Source organism: Triplophysa dalaica, chromosome 6 (assembly GCF_015846415.1).
Source record: "Triplophysa dalaica isolate WHDGS20190420 chromosome 6, ASM1584641v1, whole genome shotgun sequence".
Classification (NCBI taxonomy): Eukaryota; Metazoa; Chordata; class Actinopteri; order Cypriniformes; family Nemacheilidae; genus Triplophysa; species Triplophysa dalaica.
In genome coordinates, this window is record NC_079547.1 from 20,402,413 (window position 1) to 20,419,247 (window position 16,835).

Consider the following 16,835-nt stretch of genomic DNA (forward strand, 5'->3'; position numbering starts at 1 on the left):
ATGTATGTGTGTTCATTGAGTAAACATGTAGACTTATTTAAATTATTATAACTTAGTTTAAATGATGTCATGTAGTATCGATATTTTACATGAATTCCTTACAATAGAGGTCATAAAAGCCTTATAAAGTAAATGCATCTTGTTTTAAAGCATTACGTGCTGTTTTTCATTTATTGCACAAAAATAATAAAAAAACAGTTATACACGTTATTTGAAATGTTTATTTTGAACATGACTTGGATGCATTACATCAAACACAAATCTAAAAACCTAGTTTCACATTCTCATGTAAAATATTGAATATAAAATATAATATGAAATGGCTTCATCACAGCTCAAGAAAGATCTTCATATTTCATGTTGTCATTGATGTACAGCCATTAAAAAGTGCATTTATAATAATAAAAAGCTAGTTGTCTTTAATGTATAACCCTTAAATGCCCATAATCTTTACAGAAGAAAGAAATAGAAACGCAAGCCAAGAGAACAGGCTGCCCTATATGTAAACATAGGTATTTAGAAAAACCGGTTGTAGAAAATTGTAAAGTTTCATTGAGGTGAGCCAGAGTTGAGTTCATTGCACCACTTTTCATAAGCCCTGAACAGTGTTTCTTCATTGATGTCGTTGAAGATTTCTAAAAGGTGCATAAGAAAGCCTTCATTATTCGCAATAAACATAACTTATGTGTACTGTCATATATAAAGTTAAGTTTAAATAAACCCTTTAAGGGGAAACATAACTGACAATGTAGATTGTAGACAAATCTATCCAATGAGTTTTGTATGGGAAATGAAGCTTCATTACCTGCTTTACCCAGGCCTGTTGGTAAGGGCATTCTCACAAGCCCCCCAGAGTGTTGTAGTCTGCAACACAATGACATCTGCACCAGATCAAAGGTACAGTCTTGATGCCACACAGGCAGCTCCAGCCCCAGCATGCAACAGATAATCCTAAACTTCTCTGATTCTCGAATAAGCCCCATCTCACAGGCCACATACACCATGTATGACATATCAATATTTACAGCTTCTCCGTGCAATAGGGCTGGAAGAACTTTCTACAAACAAAAGAAAAGCAGAAAGAGGAATGAGCATTTAGTGTTGGTTTATGCATGCATGGCAAGCATGCACAGACCAGTGCAGATTCTGAAGCTTTATCACGTGGAATACCTCTCAAGAGTTTTTTACGTTTAAAACTAATTTAGTTTAAAAGCCTTCATTGAAAGCCTTGCGGCAAAACCGATCTGCAGAGACATTTATCATTTTGACCACGCCCAACCCTGTGAATGAAACAGAACGATGATTTGAGATTATAATACCATCTCTAGTTCGGGGCTGATCAGGTGACCAAAGTCGACAAGTCTGTCAAGATCGTCCTCCCATAAATTGGGTGCTAATTCTTCCAACATGGTTTCAATAGCAATGCGTGTGGAGACCGAAGCAGGGTCGATGAGGTCTTCTTCCAGCACCAAAGCGGATTGGAACTTGGAGTTTAAAAGAAACTCTCCCTGTGTTTCCAGAAGTTCAAAAAGTCCTCTGTGCTTCATAAGAGCCATCTGGAACATAAAAAATACTTCAATTAAAACATACAGGGCAAACTGGTTTGTCTGGCATTCAAATAATCGAGCGATTTATATACCTTTAGCATTTCTGCAAGACCATTAGATATGTGTCTTCTTGGAATGGTCTGTATGAAGGACCTGTCCAGAAATGCGGCAACAGGTGCTACGTAGGTGCCAAGCTTATTTTTACAGTTCGCAAAGTTCACGCCCGTCTTTGCCCCGACGCTGGCATCAATGTAAGACAGAAGCGTGGTGGGAACCCGAATGTATGGCGTGCGCCTTCGGTAGAGGGAGGCTGCGAGGCCCACGGTGTCCAGGCAAACCCCGCCTCCGATAGCAATGATGGGCTCAGTACGGCGGTCAATACCAAACCTATGGAGTTCTTCCAGAATCTTCAAAACCATCTCCATGCACTTGTTCTCCTCCGTAGTGGGCAGGGGTAGGATCTTGTACAGGACGTTTCTGGCCTCAAGATAGTCTGTGACCTGGGAACCATAGAGATTGTACACAACCTCATCCATCACTATAAAGCGTTTCATGGGTTTGGTGCTGGACCGTATGGACTCGAGCTGTTGGGCATCTCTGATGTGGCCCAGAAGCAGAGTGTCATTGCTGGGGTCGAGAAGATTTTTGGTTTGAGTCACTGTATATGTGAAGGTGATGGGGCTGACCACTGTCCAGGTGGTGCCGCTGGAGGAGCTGCTTTCATAACTGCAACATATGAGGTCATTTTGTCACCTTTATTTATTATGAATTATTGGAATTACATTGTTTCCAGTGGAAAGTTTAAATAACATATAGTATGAGTTATTTTAACATTCAAATTCAATAACTTAACTAAATAGTATTTACTATTATATCAATTACAATAAAAACAACAGAATAAAAGACACCTAAATGCAATATTCCTGTTTGGAACAAAATAATGAATTATTTGAAAGTTTATAACAAACAATTGTTTTACCAATGCATAATGGTCATAATAAGTACATAAAAAGACAATGCACGTTTCACTGCATTTATCGCTGTAAATGTTTAGATAAGTAATTTATCTTTACGCACATTTTGGCAGCTGAAACTCGTCCCTTTGTGTCTTGCTTGACATTATGACCGGCTTTGCGCTTCCAAGTCCCTTTCACCTGCACCAGGCTGTACACGGTTTCTTTGTTGAGATTTTGCATGTTGTCTATCGTCGAGTGTCTCAGAGATTTGGTGCTAAAAAATAGTTTGAGCTCTATCGTGACTCTTCAGAGATGCCCATGTCTCCCCATATTTTCAGCACGAATATATATTCTCGAAGCGCATCGACAGAAATGTGGGAGGAGCTTACGCGTAAAACTTATGAAAGGAACTCTCTCACCCAAACCATGATCTTACGCAACAAATGTTTAGGCTGTTATATGACGAGTCCGGTGACCACGTGCGCACGAAAAACGTGAATTACGAAAGGTGAGACGGTAGTCATATTGCCACGGGTGTTATGTAGTACGTACATGTCCATGATGATGTAAATGTTTTAGGAATTACTTATGGCTCGATGCGCTTGGACTGTTTGGGACGTGTCTATTAAAGAAGACACAAATAATGGGAGTGATCCTGGTTGTCACGTTTGCCTGTAAACATGATAAATGTTATACACCGATTGGTTAATTCCACCTACAAAAAGTAGATTCAGGATATTCCATATAATTTTCTAGATTAATTATAGAATTTAATCTAATTCTCGTAACAAATTGTTGTAGGCTAAATTATATGACACTTTTTGTTTAGAAAAAATAACCATGTTTTTGTAAATATCATAGTTTTTCGTCATACTGTTTACAATCGTTGTAAAAAAAACATGGTTGTATTACTGTAGTAGGGCGATATTACATAAGTGATTTGATCGCACGCAACATTGTTCATTTTGGTTGACCAAATACGATTGTAGGCCTATGTTTACGTTTAACCTCAGCAGTTACGTTTAGGTAAAGCTTTAAAACGAACCAGCGGTGTTTGGGGGGCGAAGTACAATAGTTCACAGAGGTCACCTTTAGGCAAACTCCAACGTGTTCTGGGTGCGCACACGTGAGACAGCTGCTCGGCGGAGAAGTGCGCTTACTGCGAAATCGTAAACTTGTGTAAGTTAGTCACGTGATAATTTGCGTAAGGTTAAATGTTTGGAGGTGCGCTGGTGCAACGTGAAACGTAGAAAGCGCAAGACTTCGAAATCAAACTACGAGCATTCGCTATGCAGGCAGCTAAAGGTAGGCTATGTGCCTTTGCATTTTCCGTATCTAAACTTTTGTAGCAATGAGTGACAGACAACTTACCTAATACAAATAATTCCTATGTTGCAAAATAATGCTCGTATATGTTTAATTATGGTAAATACATAGTTTTACGACAGTTACCGATGATGCATAGCTTGCACACAGAGCTTAAAATAACTCAAGTTGTCAGGGTGTCACTACAGTCAGTCGTGTCGAGTAAAAGATCACGTGGCATTGCGAAGTCCAGACGTAAACTTTCATTATAAACTGTGTTTTTAGATTTTTAAAGCTGATGACTAAACTTGATCCATGCGCCATGACGTTTATTTATTGAAAATAAATTCTGGACTATATAATATAATCTATAACTGTAAATTCCGTTGTATTTTGGTAAAGCTGACTATGAGTGATACACTTTACATTTTAACTAGTTGAACAAGCAGCACGCGCAGGTTTCTGAATATTTCGCCTCAATGTGGCAATCTTGCATTGATTATGCATTCGCAAAAATTGCATTACTGCAAAGCATAGGATAACTCGGTTGTAAAGTTTAATCATAACCTATAATGTTAATGGTGTTGACATAATATGATCCTATATTTTACCGTAGGCTTGACGATGTGGTTGGTTGCGAACGATATTCTTGTCCCAGGGTTCGATGCAGTTCCATATTTGACCACAGAGTTCAATTAGGAAACGTTGGGGGCGCTGTGGAGTTCTTGTGAACCAACCTACCTGGCTGCGGCATGCAGTACGGGGCGTGCTACATACCTCCAACGTGTAGACTGAACACAAAAGTAACCCGCCAGCCAGCCAATGAGACGAGTTAGGGGCAGAGCATCACATGTAGTCCCGCCCTATACTGCAGTGTGCATCCAGATGTATTTGGGACCTACTCTACAAAGTACACAATGGAGATTTAAGCTGCATTCAAATTAACGCGTACACACGTAGGCCTGCCTTCAAATACACTCATCACACCTGTGTTTACAGTGTGGATCAATTATTTAGCCAAACACTTTGTAGAGGCACCTGCATTTATAAACAGACTAGGTGAAACATCATTTGTTTTCGGTGTTGTTGATACATAAAACCTAAATCTTTTCAATCTTAGTTGCAGATACTCCTGTGGAGTTCATTGTTGAATACCTGCTGAAGGCTAAAGAGATTGCAGACAATAATGCCAATGTTCCTGCTGAGCTGCGAGATAATCTGCAGAAGGCCCTGGACATCGCCAGCGGTCTGGATGTATACCTGGAAAACATGAGCAGCCAGGAGAGTGAACCGCTAGCCGAGTTGTACAGGTGAGAAATTCACAGAAATGAATCATCCTGGGAATGATGTGTCTTTGTTTGGGGTCCAAGCTTGTGGTTAGATTGTATTTTGGGCTGCCTTTCATGTGGAATTGTAAATCTGTTATACCATTTACTATAATGTTTGATGAACTTATAATACTAGTTAATATATATAAATATATATATATTTTTTTAAGGAAATCAATGTCTCATGACTGGGATAAGGCGTATGAGGATGGAAAAACCATGTTCAGGCTTCCTATTACATGCATCACTGGACGAGTAGAAGGTTTTAATCACAACTCTTTAATATACAAATCTATCAGGCTTCATTTACATGCAGAAGTTTCCCACACAGACAGCACATTTATATGGATTTTAAAGATATTCAGTTATGTTCTATAGACTACTACAGCAGTTTGCTGTTTCATATATGTAACATGTTTGACACGCATATTTATGTGAAGAGTCACAACTATGGATAGATGTTTTAAATTCTAATGTGAAAAAATATGCATGTTCTCTGATGATAGCACTTACACCTTTATAGTATGTGTTAAACAAAGCTGAATTTGAAATAACCACATATACTTCCATATATAATCTGTAATGTCCAAATAGGACCATTATATTACATTTCCGTATGAGCAGGAACATTGCCATATACTCGTTCCTATGTGTTTTACGTCTTTTTAAAAATAAACTATGCTCATGGTTGATTTTCGTGTTTGAAGCATGTTTATTATTCTACAGGTCAGGTATTGAAGATGCTGGTTCACATGAGCAAGGCAAAGAGGGTCTTGGAGATAGGAATGTTCACTGGATATGGGGCATTGTCAATGGCTGAAGCTTTACCACAGAACGGCCAACTCATTGCCTGTGAGCTTGAGCCGTTTCTCAAAGACTTTTCTCAGCCTATATTTGACACGTCTCCACATGGTAAAAAGATAACGGTGAAGACTGGGCCTGCTATGGAGACCCTGATGGTATCAACACACTTTTCTGTCTCTACATCTTTGTTTGACTATTTCATTCAAAACATATTGCATTTTGTTATAATATACATACAATATAATCTGTTAATATAATATCATCAGTATACGGTGGTTCACGTTTTGCAGGAATTGGCTGCGACAGGAGAGCAGTTTGACTTGGTTTTCATTGATGCAGACAAACAAAACTACATTAACTATTATAAGTTCCTGATGGACCATAACCTCCTGCGCATGGATGGAGTTATATGTGTGGACAACACGCTGTTTAAAGGAAGAGTTTATCTCAAGGATTCAGCAGATGAGATGGGGATAGCTTTGAGAGATTTCAGTCAGTTTGTCACAAATGATCCTCGTGTAGAGCAGGTGTGTGTGTGTTTAAAATATTTATTATATATTAAAATACTTATATTAGTGCTACAAATGTGCAATGTCTTTACCAATTGCCTTAAAAATAAGCAAAACCAGCAAATGACATTTTAATGTAAATGATAAGGTTTTGCTCAGGTTAAATTCAGATTTAGACCTTTAAAGGGGTAGTTCACCCAAAAATGAAAATTCTGTCATCAATTACTCATCCTCTGATTGTTTCAAACCTGTATAGATTTCTTTGCTCTGCTAAACACAGAGGAAGAAATTTGGAAGAATGTCAGTAACCAATCAGATCTCATCTCCCATTGACTCCTATAGTGTTTGTTTGACCTACTATGGCAGTAAATGGTTGATGAGATTTATTTGGTTACTGACATTCTTCAAAATATCTTATAAATAAAAAAAATGTATTCAGGTTTGGAACAACCTGAGGGTGAGTAAATGATGACAGAATTTTCATTTTTGGGTGAACTATCCCTTTAAAAACACAGATTCTACAATCCGTATTTTGTTTAAAATGCACTGTTATGGACAGTTTTGTATGTAAGAATATAATTAAAGATACATTTTTTTAGGTATTTATAATCATTGTTTCAATTCGTCTATAAAGGTTATTATTCCTTTGAGAGATGGTCTCACAGTTATACGAAGAGTCCCATTTACATCTCAAGCAAACACACAGGTGAGCCATACTTTACAGTATGTACATGTGGATAGGGTGAATTATTGTAAATGATGACACTTTTTGACATGTAGGTAACTCTAATTTGACATGTACTTTTATTAACCCTACTTCAAAGATTTTTTTATAACTATATGGCAATGTTAAACAGTTTTACAGCTATTGTTCACAGTATTAATGATGATTTATGGTTGATAGAACAATGTGACCTATGATGAGGTCTTCCAAGGAGTTCAAGGAAAGGCGGTGCTGGACAGGATGCGTTTAGATGGAAAAGTGGCCTATGTGACCGGGGCCGGTCAGGGCATCGGAAGGGCCTTCGCACACGCTCTCGGGGAGGCTGGAGCAAAAGTGGCCATTATAGACATGGATAAAGGAAAAGCAGAGAATGTGGCTTGTGAACTGACATTAAAAGGTAGAAGTCACTTTGAGTACCATTTCAGAAAGTGCACCTACCGTCATTGTATATGTCATGCCATGAAAATAAGAAATCTAATCTCATTTCTATTTGCAATACTTAATTTTTTCAGCAGATGGCGCCATGGTGTCATAGGACGACACTGAATGGGGGCATTTAAAGAGATTTTTCAACTCTTTTGTGCTTTAGTTTTTTTGCATCCTTAATTTATTTGTGAGTTTGATATATATTTTCATAACAATTTGCTTTATTTTAGCTCTGGTGGTAGAGCATGGCACTTGCTAGCTGCAGTCAAAATAACAGTAAATAATAACAGATTATTTACATTTACAGTTAGTCATTTAGCAGAAGCTTTTATCCAAAACGACTTACAGATAGTTCAGGGAGCAATAAACGATATGTCATACAGGAGCAAAATACAATTATAATTATAATTTTTAAATAATTCACATAAATATATCTATATCATTATTCATTTATTTAATACAAATTTATCTGTTATTATTTACTTCCTATAAAGATACACATGTCTTATATGTATTATAATTATAAAACTTAATATTTGATAATAAAAATGATTAATATTTAAAACTGGGACACCCATTTTTTATTACTGTAATTCCATTATTGCTTTATACTATTATTATATTCAGTCTCAGTTACACTATATTTTAAGACAATGTTGTGTACGTGTTCATATGCATGTTAGAGGCATCACACACAGATACTACATTTTGTATCCATGTCATTCCAGGCATTCCCAACATGGCCGTTTCCGCGGACATTAGCAAACCAGAGGACGTTCAGAAGATGATTGACGACGTTGTTTCAAAATGGGGCACAATTCACATCGCTTGCAACAATGCTGGCATTAACAAGAACTCGGCCAGCGAGCACACCAGTCTGGAGGAATGGGATCAAACCTTTAATGTTAACCTCAGAGGGACTTTCATGTGTTGCCAGGTACCTCATCATTTTTATATTTTGTTTGTCATTAATTCCAGCCGAGATAAACCACTCGAGTCAGGTCTTGCTCAGAGGTTTCATATTAATGATGTGGCAAACATTCAGCGCTTTGAGTTTACAGACTCACAGACCAGACGCCTTTCGTGCCTATCATTTGTAAGGGGGCCAGTGACAGTCCTGGGTCACTTAGTGCCCTAAATAAAATAAAACAACACCAGATGAAAAGAATGAATAAGTGCATGAATGAGATTCAACATATAGGGTTTGTCATAAACTTACCAACATTTTGATACTAAGTGGTCATTTTTTGTATAGAAAAATTTAGCTGTGAAATTTTGTTCTAAAATTATATGAATTTAGAGGATGTGGACAGCGTGCCAGAATTTCCAAAGCATTTTTAAAGCACATGATCTTAGGAAGGTGTAACTGACCAAATGTAGACTCGTTTTGTGAAAATGAATTGCAAGACATTTGTAACCTACAATAATAACGCAACTATAAAATCTTATATACTTGTATAAGTATAAAACTATATTAAGAAATTTAGAAAGCTTTTGTATATTCGCACTAACAACTTTTCCGTTAGCTTTCTGACATTTTCCTGCACTCGGAATAAAACCTTTGATAGGAGAACAGAGAGGTGTGAAGAAAGTGATTTCATACCTACAGCATTAGAAGACATTAAATCCTGCCAGGCAGCAGATAAATCAGAGTAAGCCATTTTACACAAACCTCAAAGGTGATGGAGAAGCCTCCCGCGCGTTTAAAATGAACGCCGCCAGTTTTTGACACTTTTTTTGTCTCTCTCCCCATCCAGGGAGTGTTATTCTTCTCCCTGTAGACGTGGAGGTCTGATTAGTGAAGGTGTCAATACTGTGATGTTCCTCTGAAAGCACATTTGTCTCTTCTCTCCCTCAAATTACCGCCTCAGGCGGCCGGTCGTGTCATGCTGAAGCAGGGATACGGCAAGATAATCAACACAGCTTCCATGGCCAGTTTAATAGGTGAGTGATGATTTTTATGCCGCCATAAGCTGAGATATTACACTGTCTCTTCCCTCTGAATTTAATACTCTCATCAAACGCAGGGGCGGGGTTTGGAAATGAGAACGGAGAAGAAGTTAAATTCAGAGAGAAAGTAAAGTTTACTGGTATGTTTTAGGCTGGTTTGGAGGCTTCGTGAAGAAATCGTGGTTTTGTAAGTGCGAAAGATCTGGCGCAATGAACTTGCATTTACAATTAATAACGAAACAGTTATAGAATTTGTTATTTATTTGATCTTATTGTTTTGTTTGTTAAGCTCTTAAGCCGTATTGCCGCTAAAAAGATGGTTTTGCATCATTAAAAAAACACTGTTACACAGAGCAATTGCAACCTGTGGTTCATCCGCGTGCAAAGGGACTTCCTGGTGTGCCGCCGGTCCTATAGCTCAGGCTTTAACTGTGAAAAAACGAGCGTTTGATTTTTATGCAGCACGCTGTAAAAGAGCGTTATTTGCGACACAGCGTAACACAATGCCTCCAACAGGTCCCTCGCTGCGCAACAGCGGCACTCCATCAATGGAATAGTCAAGTAGCCAATAAACTTGTGTACCATATGGACGCTAGTCCCAACTGTGGGTGCAATCTGTAACACGGGAACACGCTGATAGAGAAAGTAGAGAGAGAGGGAGGAAGTGGAGGGCAAGGGAAGAAGTGATCAATTACTCACATTACATACAGTCCTTCAGGAATTTTCTTTATTGGCTTGGACATCTGTTATAATATTGTCATAATGTGTAATCAGATGGGAGCTGTTGGGGAAATACATCTTGAAAGTCCAATTAAAATGCACAATGACACTGCCTCTGTCCATCTGGTGAATAGCACACACATGTTTTTTTTAAACATTTTTTTTAGGGTAGATGGGCTGGATGAACAAACACTTTTTAAATGCCTCTTGAAATAATTTCAATTTCTCTTGAAAGGTTTCATGTGGGTCTGTGTTTTGTGCCATCCGGATGGCGGATAAAACATGCATTGACCTAACATGAAATAGTTTTGTTTTCAGTTTTGTTAATGTTTTATTAATTTTTGAACAAGCTTTTAATTCAAATTTTAAGTTTTCAATTTTAACTTCTTATAATGTCTAGTTTTAATATTTTAAGGTTTGAACTTTGTCATTTTGACCTGTGATTCTTTGTTTATGTTGCTGTATAAGTTTAATTTATTTTTATTTATTTTGAGAAATATAGCTTTAGATGCAATAAATAAACAAACACTATATTTATTTTGAGGTAATGCCTTTACATTTTAAACAATATTCAGGATGATATTTTATTTGCCTTCAGTTGATATAAATGTGAAATAGTTTTGGTTGTAGTAAACTATTATATCCTTGTTGTGCTTTTACGCATAAAGATTGATCTTTAAGATCAAGCTGTCATGAATTACTCAACCACAAGTTGTTCCAATCCTGTATAATGTTTTGATCTGTTGAACACAAAGAGATATATTTGAAAGAATATTAGCAAGTGACATTTCTTGGGCACCATTGACTACCATAAAAATCCCAGAACTGTTTTTTCCCTAAATTCCTCAAAATATTATCTTTTGTGTTGAACAGAACAAAAACGAGAATATTTGTTTTCTACAACAGTAGTCAATGATGCCCCAGAAATCTCAGTTTCTGACATTCTTTCAAATATCTTTCTTTGTGTTCATCCGAACAAAGAAATGTAGACAGGTCTGGAACAACTTGAGTAATTCATGACATCATTTTTGGGTGAACTGTACGTTTAAGCATGCTGGCGGTTCAAGGACTGTTCATCCAAAAATACAATTCTGTCATCATTTTCTCATCCTGTGTGACATTTTTCATGCGGAATAAACATGTGATCATTTGCAAAATATCGCTACGCTCGCACACACTGTTCCACGCACGAGGAAAAGTCATACTGATTTGGCAAAATGTTATCAAATTATGCATGACTTTTTATTTTGGGGGTGAGCTGTTCCTATAAAACTCGCGAGACATTGGTGTTTGATGGAAATCAGCCACCGGTGACATCACTCTGACCCGCAACCTCTCGGAAATGTGCAGTTCACAGTGCAGCTGTGTTTTCGTCCTCATAAAAGGTGAATTAAAACCTGGATGGATGTTATACATGGTTTAAGAAATATCCTTCTTTCTGGTCTTCCTACCTTTTAACCACCTCATGCTGTCTGCTCTTTAAAGCATCAATGGCGACAGATGTAAGGGATAAAAAGTGGTTCTATCCACACGTTTTTTGTGAGGATTAATACTTGTTGGCCTTTTCGAGTGGTGATAAGCCGAGGCTTAAAGCTTGTTTGTAACTGCCCCTTCTTCAAATAACAGCGATACAACAGAGCGTCCCGTTGCGTTTCTTTTTTGCTGAATCCAGACCCAAACTGACAATAGTCCGGTTAGCATTTCTCCTTTAAAACAAACCGGGGGCCGGAGAGCGCAAACTCGTCTCCACAGGACCGTCCGGTGCCTTCGCACAGCTGTGCCGTATTTATCATCCCGCACCCAACCTCGGCAATTTGGCAGTGAGATCACCGGGTGACGGGGTTAACTACTAAAGTTGCATGTAACTTGGAGCCTCCCTCGCGATGATTAATCAAGCGAGCCCCTTTTTCCCCGCAACGCACGCAGCGTCGAGCATCTGTGATGGTCAAGGCAAACAAATGGCGTCTTGCCTTTGTTCCTGAAGATGATGCACGCTGAACGAGTAATTAATTTTACATCGCTTCATCTGCGGGGTCCCAAAAGCTAATGAAAGTGTTTTCATGTCACATTCGAGTTCAGGGCCCTCTCGTTGAGTTATGAGCAGGATGAAGTAATAAGGCCTTGCATTAGTCACATGTTTGGGTCGTTAATAGAGTATTAAATGGATTTAAAAAAAAACTGAGTTGCTAATGAAAGTTGATTTGTTTACATTACAATATTGCATAGCGCTTACAATACTTAAATATCTATCACGGAATTGGTTGGTTAACTTATTTCCATAATATAACATATATATCTAAAAATATACAATCATATACAATTATATGTACTTTAAAAATATAAAATTTACATTCTAAATAAATTTAAAGCTAATTTATTAATCGCTTATTTATTACTTAAGAAAATATTTAAATTGATATTTTTTGCCACCATATGACCACTTCGGTTTAAAAACATAACATTTTAGGCTACTTTACGTACAAGTCCTTATTTGGGTTAGGATTAGGTTAAGTCAAATGATGTAAACTGACATTTCCAAAGAAAATCGTACCTGTCAGCTAAACATGTAAATTAATATTATAAGTGAGGTGTCACTTGGGCTGCTCGATTATGACAAAAATCATAATCACGATTATTTTGGCAAATATTGAGATCCCGATTATTTAACACGGTTACTCATTAACTTTAATGAACTGAAAAAACTTGCCTTTTAAACTGTGAATTCAACTGAAAAAATATATATAAATCTAAAAATAGCACAGCTGAGCCACGTGAAAAGGGGCGCGCTTTATATATTTAATAGCCAAAATTTATAAATATATATAATCAGGTGGATTTATATCACAAGAAAAGAGAGGATACATGCAAAATGGAATTCGGCACAATAATTGTTTTGTCTCAATTAATACGTTTTTGTAATTGTTGAAGGCCAAAGTTGACGATTACGATTCATTTTCGATTAATTGCACAGCCCTAGGTGTCACAATATACTGATATGGCCGATAACCTTGATATTAAAAACCATGATCATCAATACTGTGTAAATCTACACGTGATAATATCGTAAAAAATTCTGCACCCGTTCGAATTTGTGCCTAAAGTGCCACAAGGGTTAAAAACTCTCTTTCTAATCCCTAAATTTGATTTGTTTACCAAAGAGGAGAAAACACAAAATTAACGTTGAATTCGACTGAAAGTATTATTTGTTCGTTAAACAAAAACTATACTGCGATAATATCAGCGCGGACCAGTCTAATGGGTACAATAACTGCAAAGTGAAAAATCTGATATCGTGACACCCCCTAATTATAATTTTAAAACTTTTTTATCTTACTGAGTTAAAATGTTTTTCTTTCAATAGTGCCACATCCACAGAAACAGCTGTCCTACAACACATCCAAGGCCGGGGTGGTCAAGCTTACACAAACCTTGGGAACGGAGTGGATCGACCGAGGTGTTCGAGTCAACTGCATCTCCCCGTAAGTGAGATCACAGCCAACTGCACTTTCCATAATGAGTCACTTTTTAATTTTTGCCTTTAAAGTTTTAGCAGTGTCAGAATGAGGAGAGTTGCCTATAATCTGTATTGAGTAGTTTGACACAGAGATGTCAACATACAGATGTTGCACAGTGGGTTGTTGACAATCTCACTTAGACATTGTAACGTTGTATAAAATCGTACAGTGTGCGTCTGGTTTAGGCAGAATTGCGTGCCGTTATGTTTTGGAATGTAACACATGAATCAATGCCAACTTTCTGCAAATGAAAAGTATTTTTCTCTTTATATGTGCTTTGGACCAATTAAGCAAAGAGAAATGTTTCGATATTTAAGTGGAAACTTAATTTGTTTTGACAGGGTCAAACTGCTTTATTTTCCACACAATTGAGACTCGGTTACTAAATTACAGCATGAAACAATGCAATCCGGTTTAATTGGATGAAATCTTGAGGGATGAGTACAGCAAACAGTTTCTTTAATTGTTATATTCAATTAGGGATTCAAATTAGCCTCTTCAGCAGAAGTGTCAGCGAAACAATGGCGGCCTTGTTTGTATCTATTTGTCAAAGCAGTTCTTAGGAGGGAAAGGAAGAGAGAAAGTGTGCGTGTGACGCTCGAAGCAGAGCATCCCCAAAGCCCTGAGATCAAAGAGACGACAAACACTCAACACATAAACGCACTTTATTTCTATATAGCGCTAGCTTGTTTTCTCGTTTTAATTCTTTTTGAACCCCTCCCTCAAACACAAGGTCCCTCAATGTGCCTCTGATTTCCACAAAGTGACGGTGGGTAAATATGCGTACGGGTGGAGGGGGACCACAATTAACGCGTGAGGTTGACTGCCGCCTGATTTCATTGGCAACTTTAGCTGCGACAGTGATAAGCCGCATTATCTCCGAAATTGGCTGAGGGAAAACAGTAAGCCTTTGATTGCCACGACTGCTTTCCTGATAAAGCAGCGCTGAAGAGAAATATAATTGAGATTTGAATATGTTAACCGAAGGTGTCACATGCTACTTCAGTGCCTCTAATTTAGCCCCGGTGTCGGATTTGGTATCAAGGCGAATGGAATCCATTCCAGCAGGCTTAAATCGTGCGGAAGGCTGGTGGGAATTTTGTCGGCTGTTTTGTCAAGTGTGCGAATCGACGTATTTCCCATGCGACTGTTTTGGCCTGAAATTCATTTGTTACAGTTAGCTGTGGGTTTTTGAAGTTAGGGACATAAGCCTCCTTAAAATTCCGACATAATTTTAGCATTGTTGTTATATGTTATATGTTGTAATTATAACTTTAAAGAGAACTATATCAAATGTTAGTGTGGACGCTTATTTTAAAGTGATAGTTCACCCAGAAATGAACATTCTTTCATCATTTACCCATCCTTAAGTCGTTTAACTTCTACGGACACAAAAGAAGATATTTTGAAGAATGTTGGCGACGTTTGGGGCCCATTGACATTCATTGTTTGGACACACAACCACTGAGAAACGTCTCAAAATATCTTCTTTTGTGGTTCACGGAAGAAAGAAATTCAATCAGGTTTTAAACAAAATACGGTGCATAAAGGATGGCAGAATTTTTTTTTCCTATAATTTTTAATACCTATAAGCTTGCACAGTATCGTTATTATAATTAATCTCAAAGAAACTGTTTCTCTGTATTGTTATTGTTTTGGTGTGGCTATTCTTCCAATTTTTTTTTTTTTAAAACAATTTAATAGGCAAGGCAAGTTTATTTATATAGCACATTTCATACACAATTCAAAGTGCTTTACATAAATGATTGAAAAAGAGAAATAAGACGTTCCCTTAAAATGCAAATGATTTAAGATCACAAATACAACTTTAGATTTTAAGAAACAATAAAACGGCAAGAAAATTGATTAAAATATAACTGTATATATAAAAATAATAAGAACAAAAGAAAAATAAATTGGAAATAGAAGTACTGTTGATGTAAACTAGCACAATGCTCAGGTTGTAAATGCACAGCTAAACAATTGTGTTTTTAATCTGGATTTAAAAGTAGCTACTGTTGGTGAACATCTGATGTCTTCTGGAAGCAGATTCCATCTATGATAGTTATAGTTGTTGTGAATGGGCCATAATAAATGTAAATAAAATAGCATGTAAATTGTTAAAAACTTGTATGTTGTCTTTTTGTCTGACTCGCATACAAGGAGAATCTTCTATCATCTCTTTCTATGCACCAGCGTCTCCAAAAAAGATGACAAAGCACCTTGATAGCACCACAAAATGACTACATGTGGGAGTTTCTTTAAAACGTGACCACTTTGTACTGTTATGAAAAAGAGCTACTTTACAATTTCTCTATTTGACAGTTAACACAATCTCACAAGTACGAGTAAATCATGACAGGATTTCGTTTTTAGGTTAACCGTTCCTTTAAGACCCCTCGTCAATCTGCAGAGTATCAATCACAGTGTCCACCTATTAAAAGACAGTGAAGCAGTGTAAACACCATCACAGAGCTGATCCGCTCTGGTCTGAAGTCCTTCAAGGAGAGCCAACTTCATTTTATGTCTTTGTGACTGCCGTAACTGAAGCGAGTAGCCGAAAACAACACTGTCACCTTGCCTGACATCTCTTTCTCTCCCTCTCTCTCTTTATAGCGGTATTGTTGACACCCCTCTCATTCATTCAGAGAGTCTGGAGCCTTTGGTTCAGCGCTGGCTGTCAGATATCCCAGCCGGACGACTGGCTCAAGTGACAGACCTCCAAGCTGCAGTAGTTTACCTGGCATCTGATGCCTCTGACTACATGACGGGGCATAACTTAGTCATAGAGGGTGGTCAGAGTCTGTGGTAGAGAAAGTTTGCATCGTCTTCTACTTTACTTTAGTGGACTGAATAACTAATTTTGTAAAATGCTGTATGTTGTGCATTGGGTAGACACTAGTCGAATTACATGTGTACTGTGGATCTTGCATAAAAGGGCCAGTGTTGGAACTTACTGTATCAGTTGTACAGTAAGCAAGTTTAATTGTGCATAATATTTTTATCGTTTTATATTTGAATTGAACACTTTGCAATAAACAGTACAACAGT

General features: G+C 37.5%; 2 protein-coding genes across 4 annotated transcripts; one reads left to right on the plus strand and one right to left on the minus strand.

Moving 5' to 3' along the window:
- Positions 1–209: 209 nt before the first annotated feature.
- On the minus strand, positions 210–4,535 carry eevs (2-epi-5-epi-valiolone synthase). 2 transcript variants are annotated; one of them, XM_056751220.1, is made up of 5 exons: positions 4,420–4,535; positions 1,640–2,273; positions 1,320–1,556; positions 806–1,058; positions 210–635 (listed from the first exon to the last, which is right to left on the minus strand). In XM_056751220.1, exons 1-5 carry the CDS (start codon positions 4,482–4,484, stop codon positions 550–552), a joined length of 1,275 nt encoding a protein of 424 aa, XP_056607198.1. In that variant the 5' UTR covers positions 4,485–4,535; the 3' UTR covers positions 210–549. The 2 variants fall into 2 exon arrangements, with proteins under 2 accessions (XP_056607198.1, XP_056607197.1); XM_056751219.1 differs by lacking the exon at positions 4,420–4,535 and adding an exon at positions 2,625–2,766.
- Positions 2,900–16,835, plus strand: zgc:113054 (uncharacterized protein LOC541322 homolog). Of its 2 annotated transcripts, none has more exons than XM_056751218.1 (11): positions 2,900–3,011; positions 4,929–5,118; positions 5,307–5,398; positions 5,863–6,095; positions 6,231–6,467; positions 7,084–7,155; positions 7,354–7,570; positions 8,328–8,536; positions 9,471–9,543; positions 13,631–13,748; positions 16,401–16,835. In XM_056751218.1, the coding sequence occupies exons 2-11, from the start codon at positions 5,078–5,080 to the stop codon at positions 16,594–16,596; spliced, it is 1,488 nt and encodes a 495-aa protein (XP_056607196.1). In that variant the 5' UTR covers positions 2,900–3,011; positions 4,929–5,077; the 3' UTR covers positions 16,597–16,835. The 2 variants fall into 2 exon arrangements, with proteins under 2 accessions (XP_056607196.1, XP_056607195.1); XM_056751217.1 differs by lacking the exon at positions 2,900–3,011 and adding an exon at positions 3,605–3,808.

Bases quoted from the DNA above. Each gene is read 5' to 3' on its own strand.
- eevs (XM_056751219.1), bottom strand. From the start codon at position 2,743: ATGCAAAATCTCAACAAAGAAACCGTGTACAGCCTGGTGCAGGTGAAA. The intron at 2,274-2,624 runs GTGCGTAAAGAT...CATATGTTGCAG, and splicing joins CGAGTTTCAGCTGCCAAAAT to TTATGAAAGCAGCTCCTCCA. The intron at 1,059-1,319 runs GTATTATAATCT...TTTTGTTTGTAG, and splicing joins TCAGCCCCGAACTAGAGATG to AAAGTTCTTCCAGCCCTATT.
- zgc:113054 (XM_056751217.1), top strand. The intron at 7,156-7,353 runs GTGAGCCATACT...TATGGTTGATAG, and splicing joins CATCTCAAGCAAACACACAG to AACAATGTGACCTATGATGA. The intron at 7,571-8,327 runs GTAGAAGTCACT...ATGTCATTCCAG, and splicing joins TTGTGAACTGACATTAAAAG to GCATTCCCAACATGGCCGTT.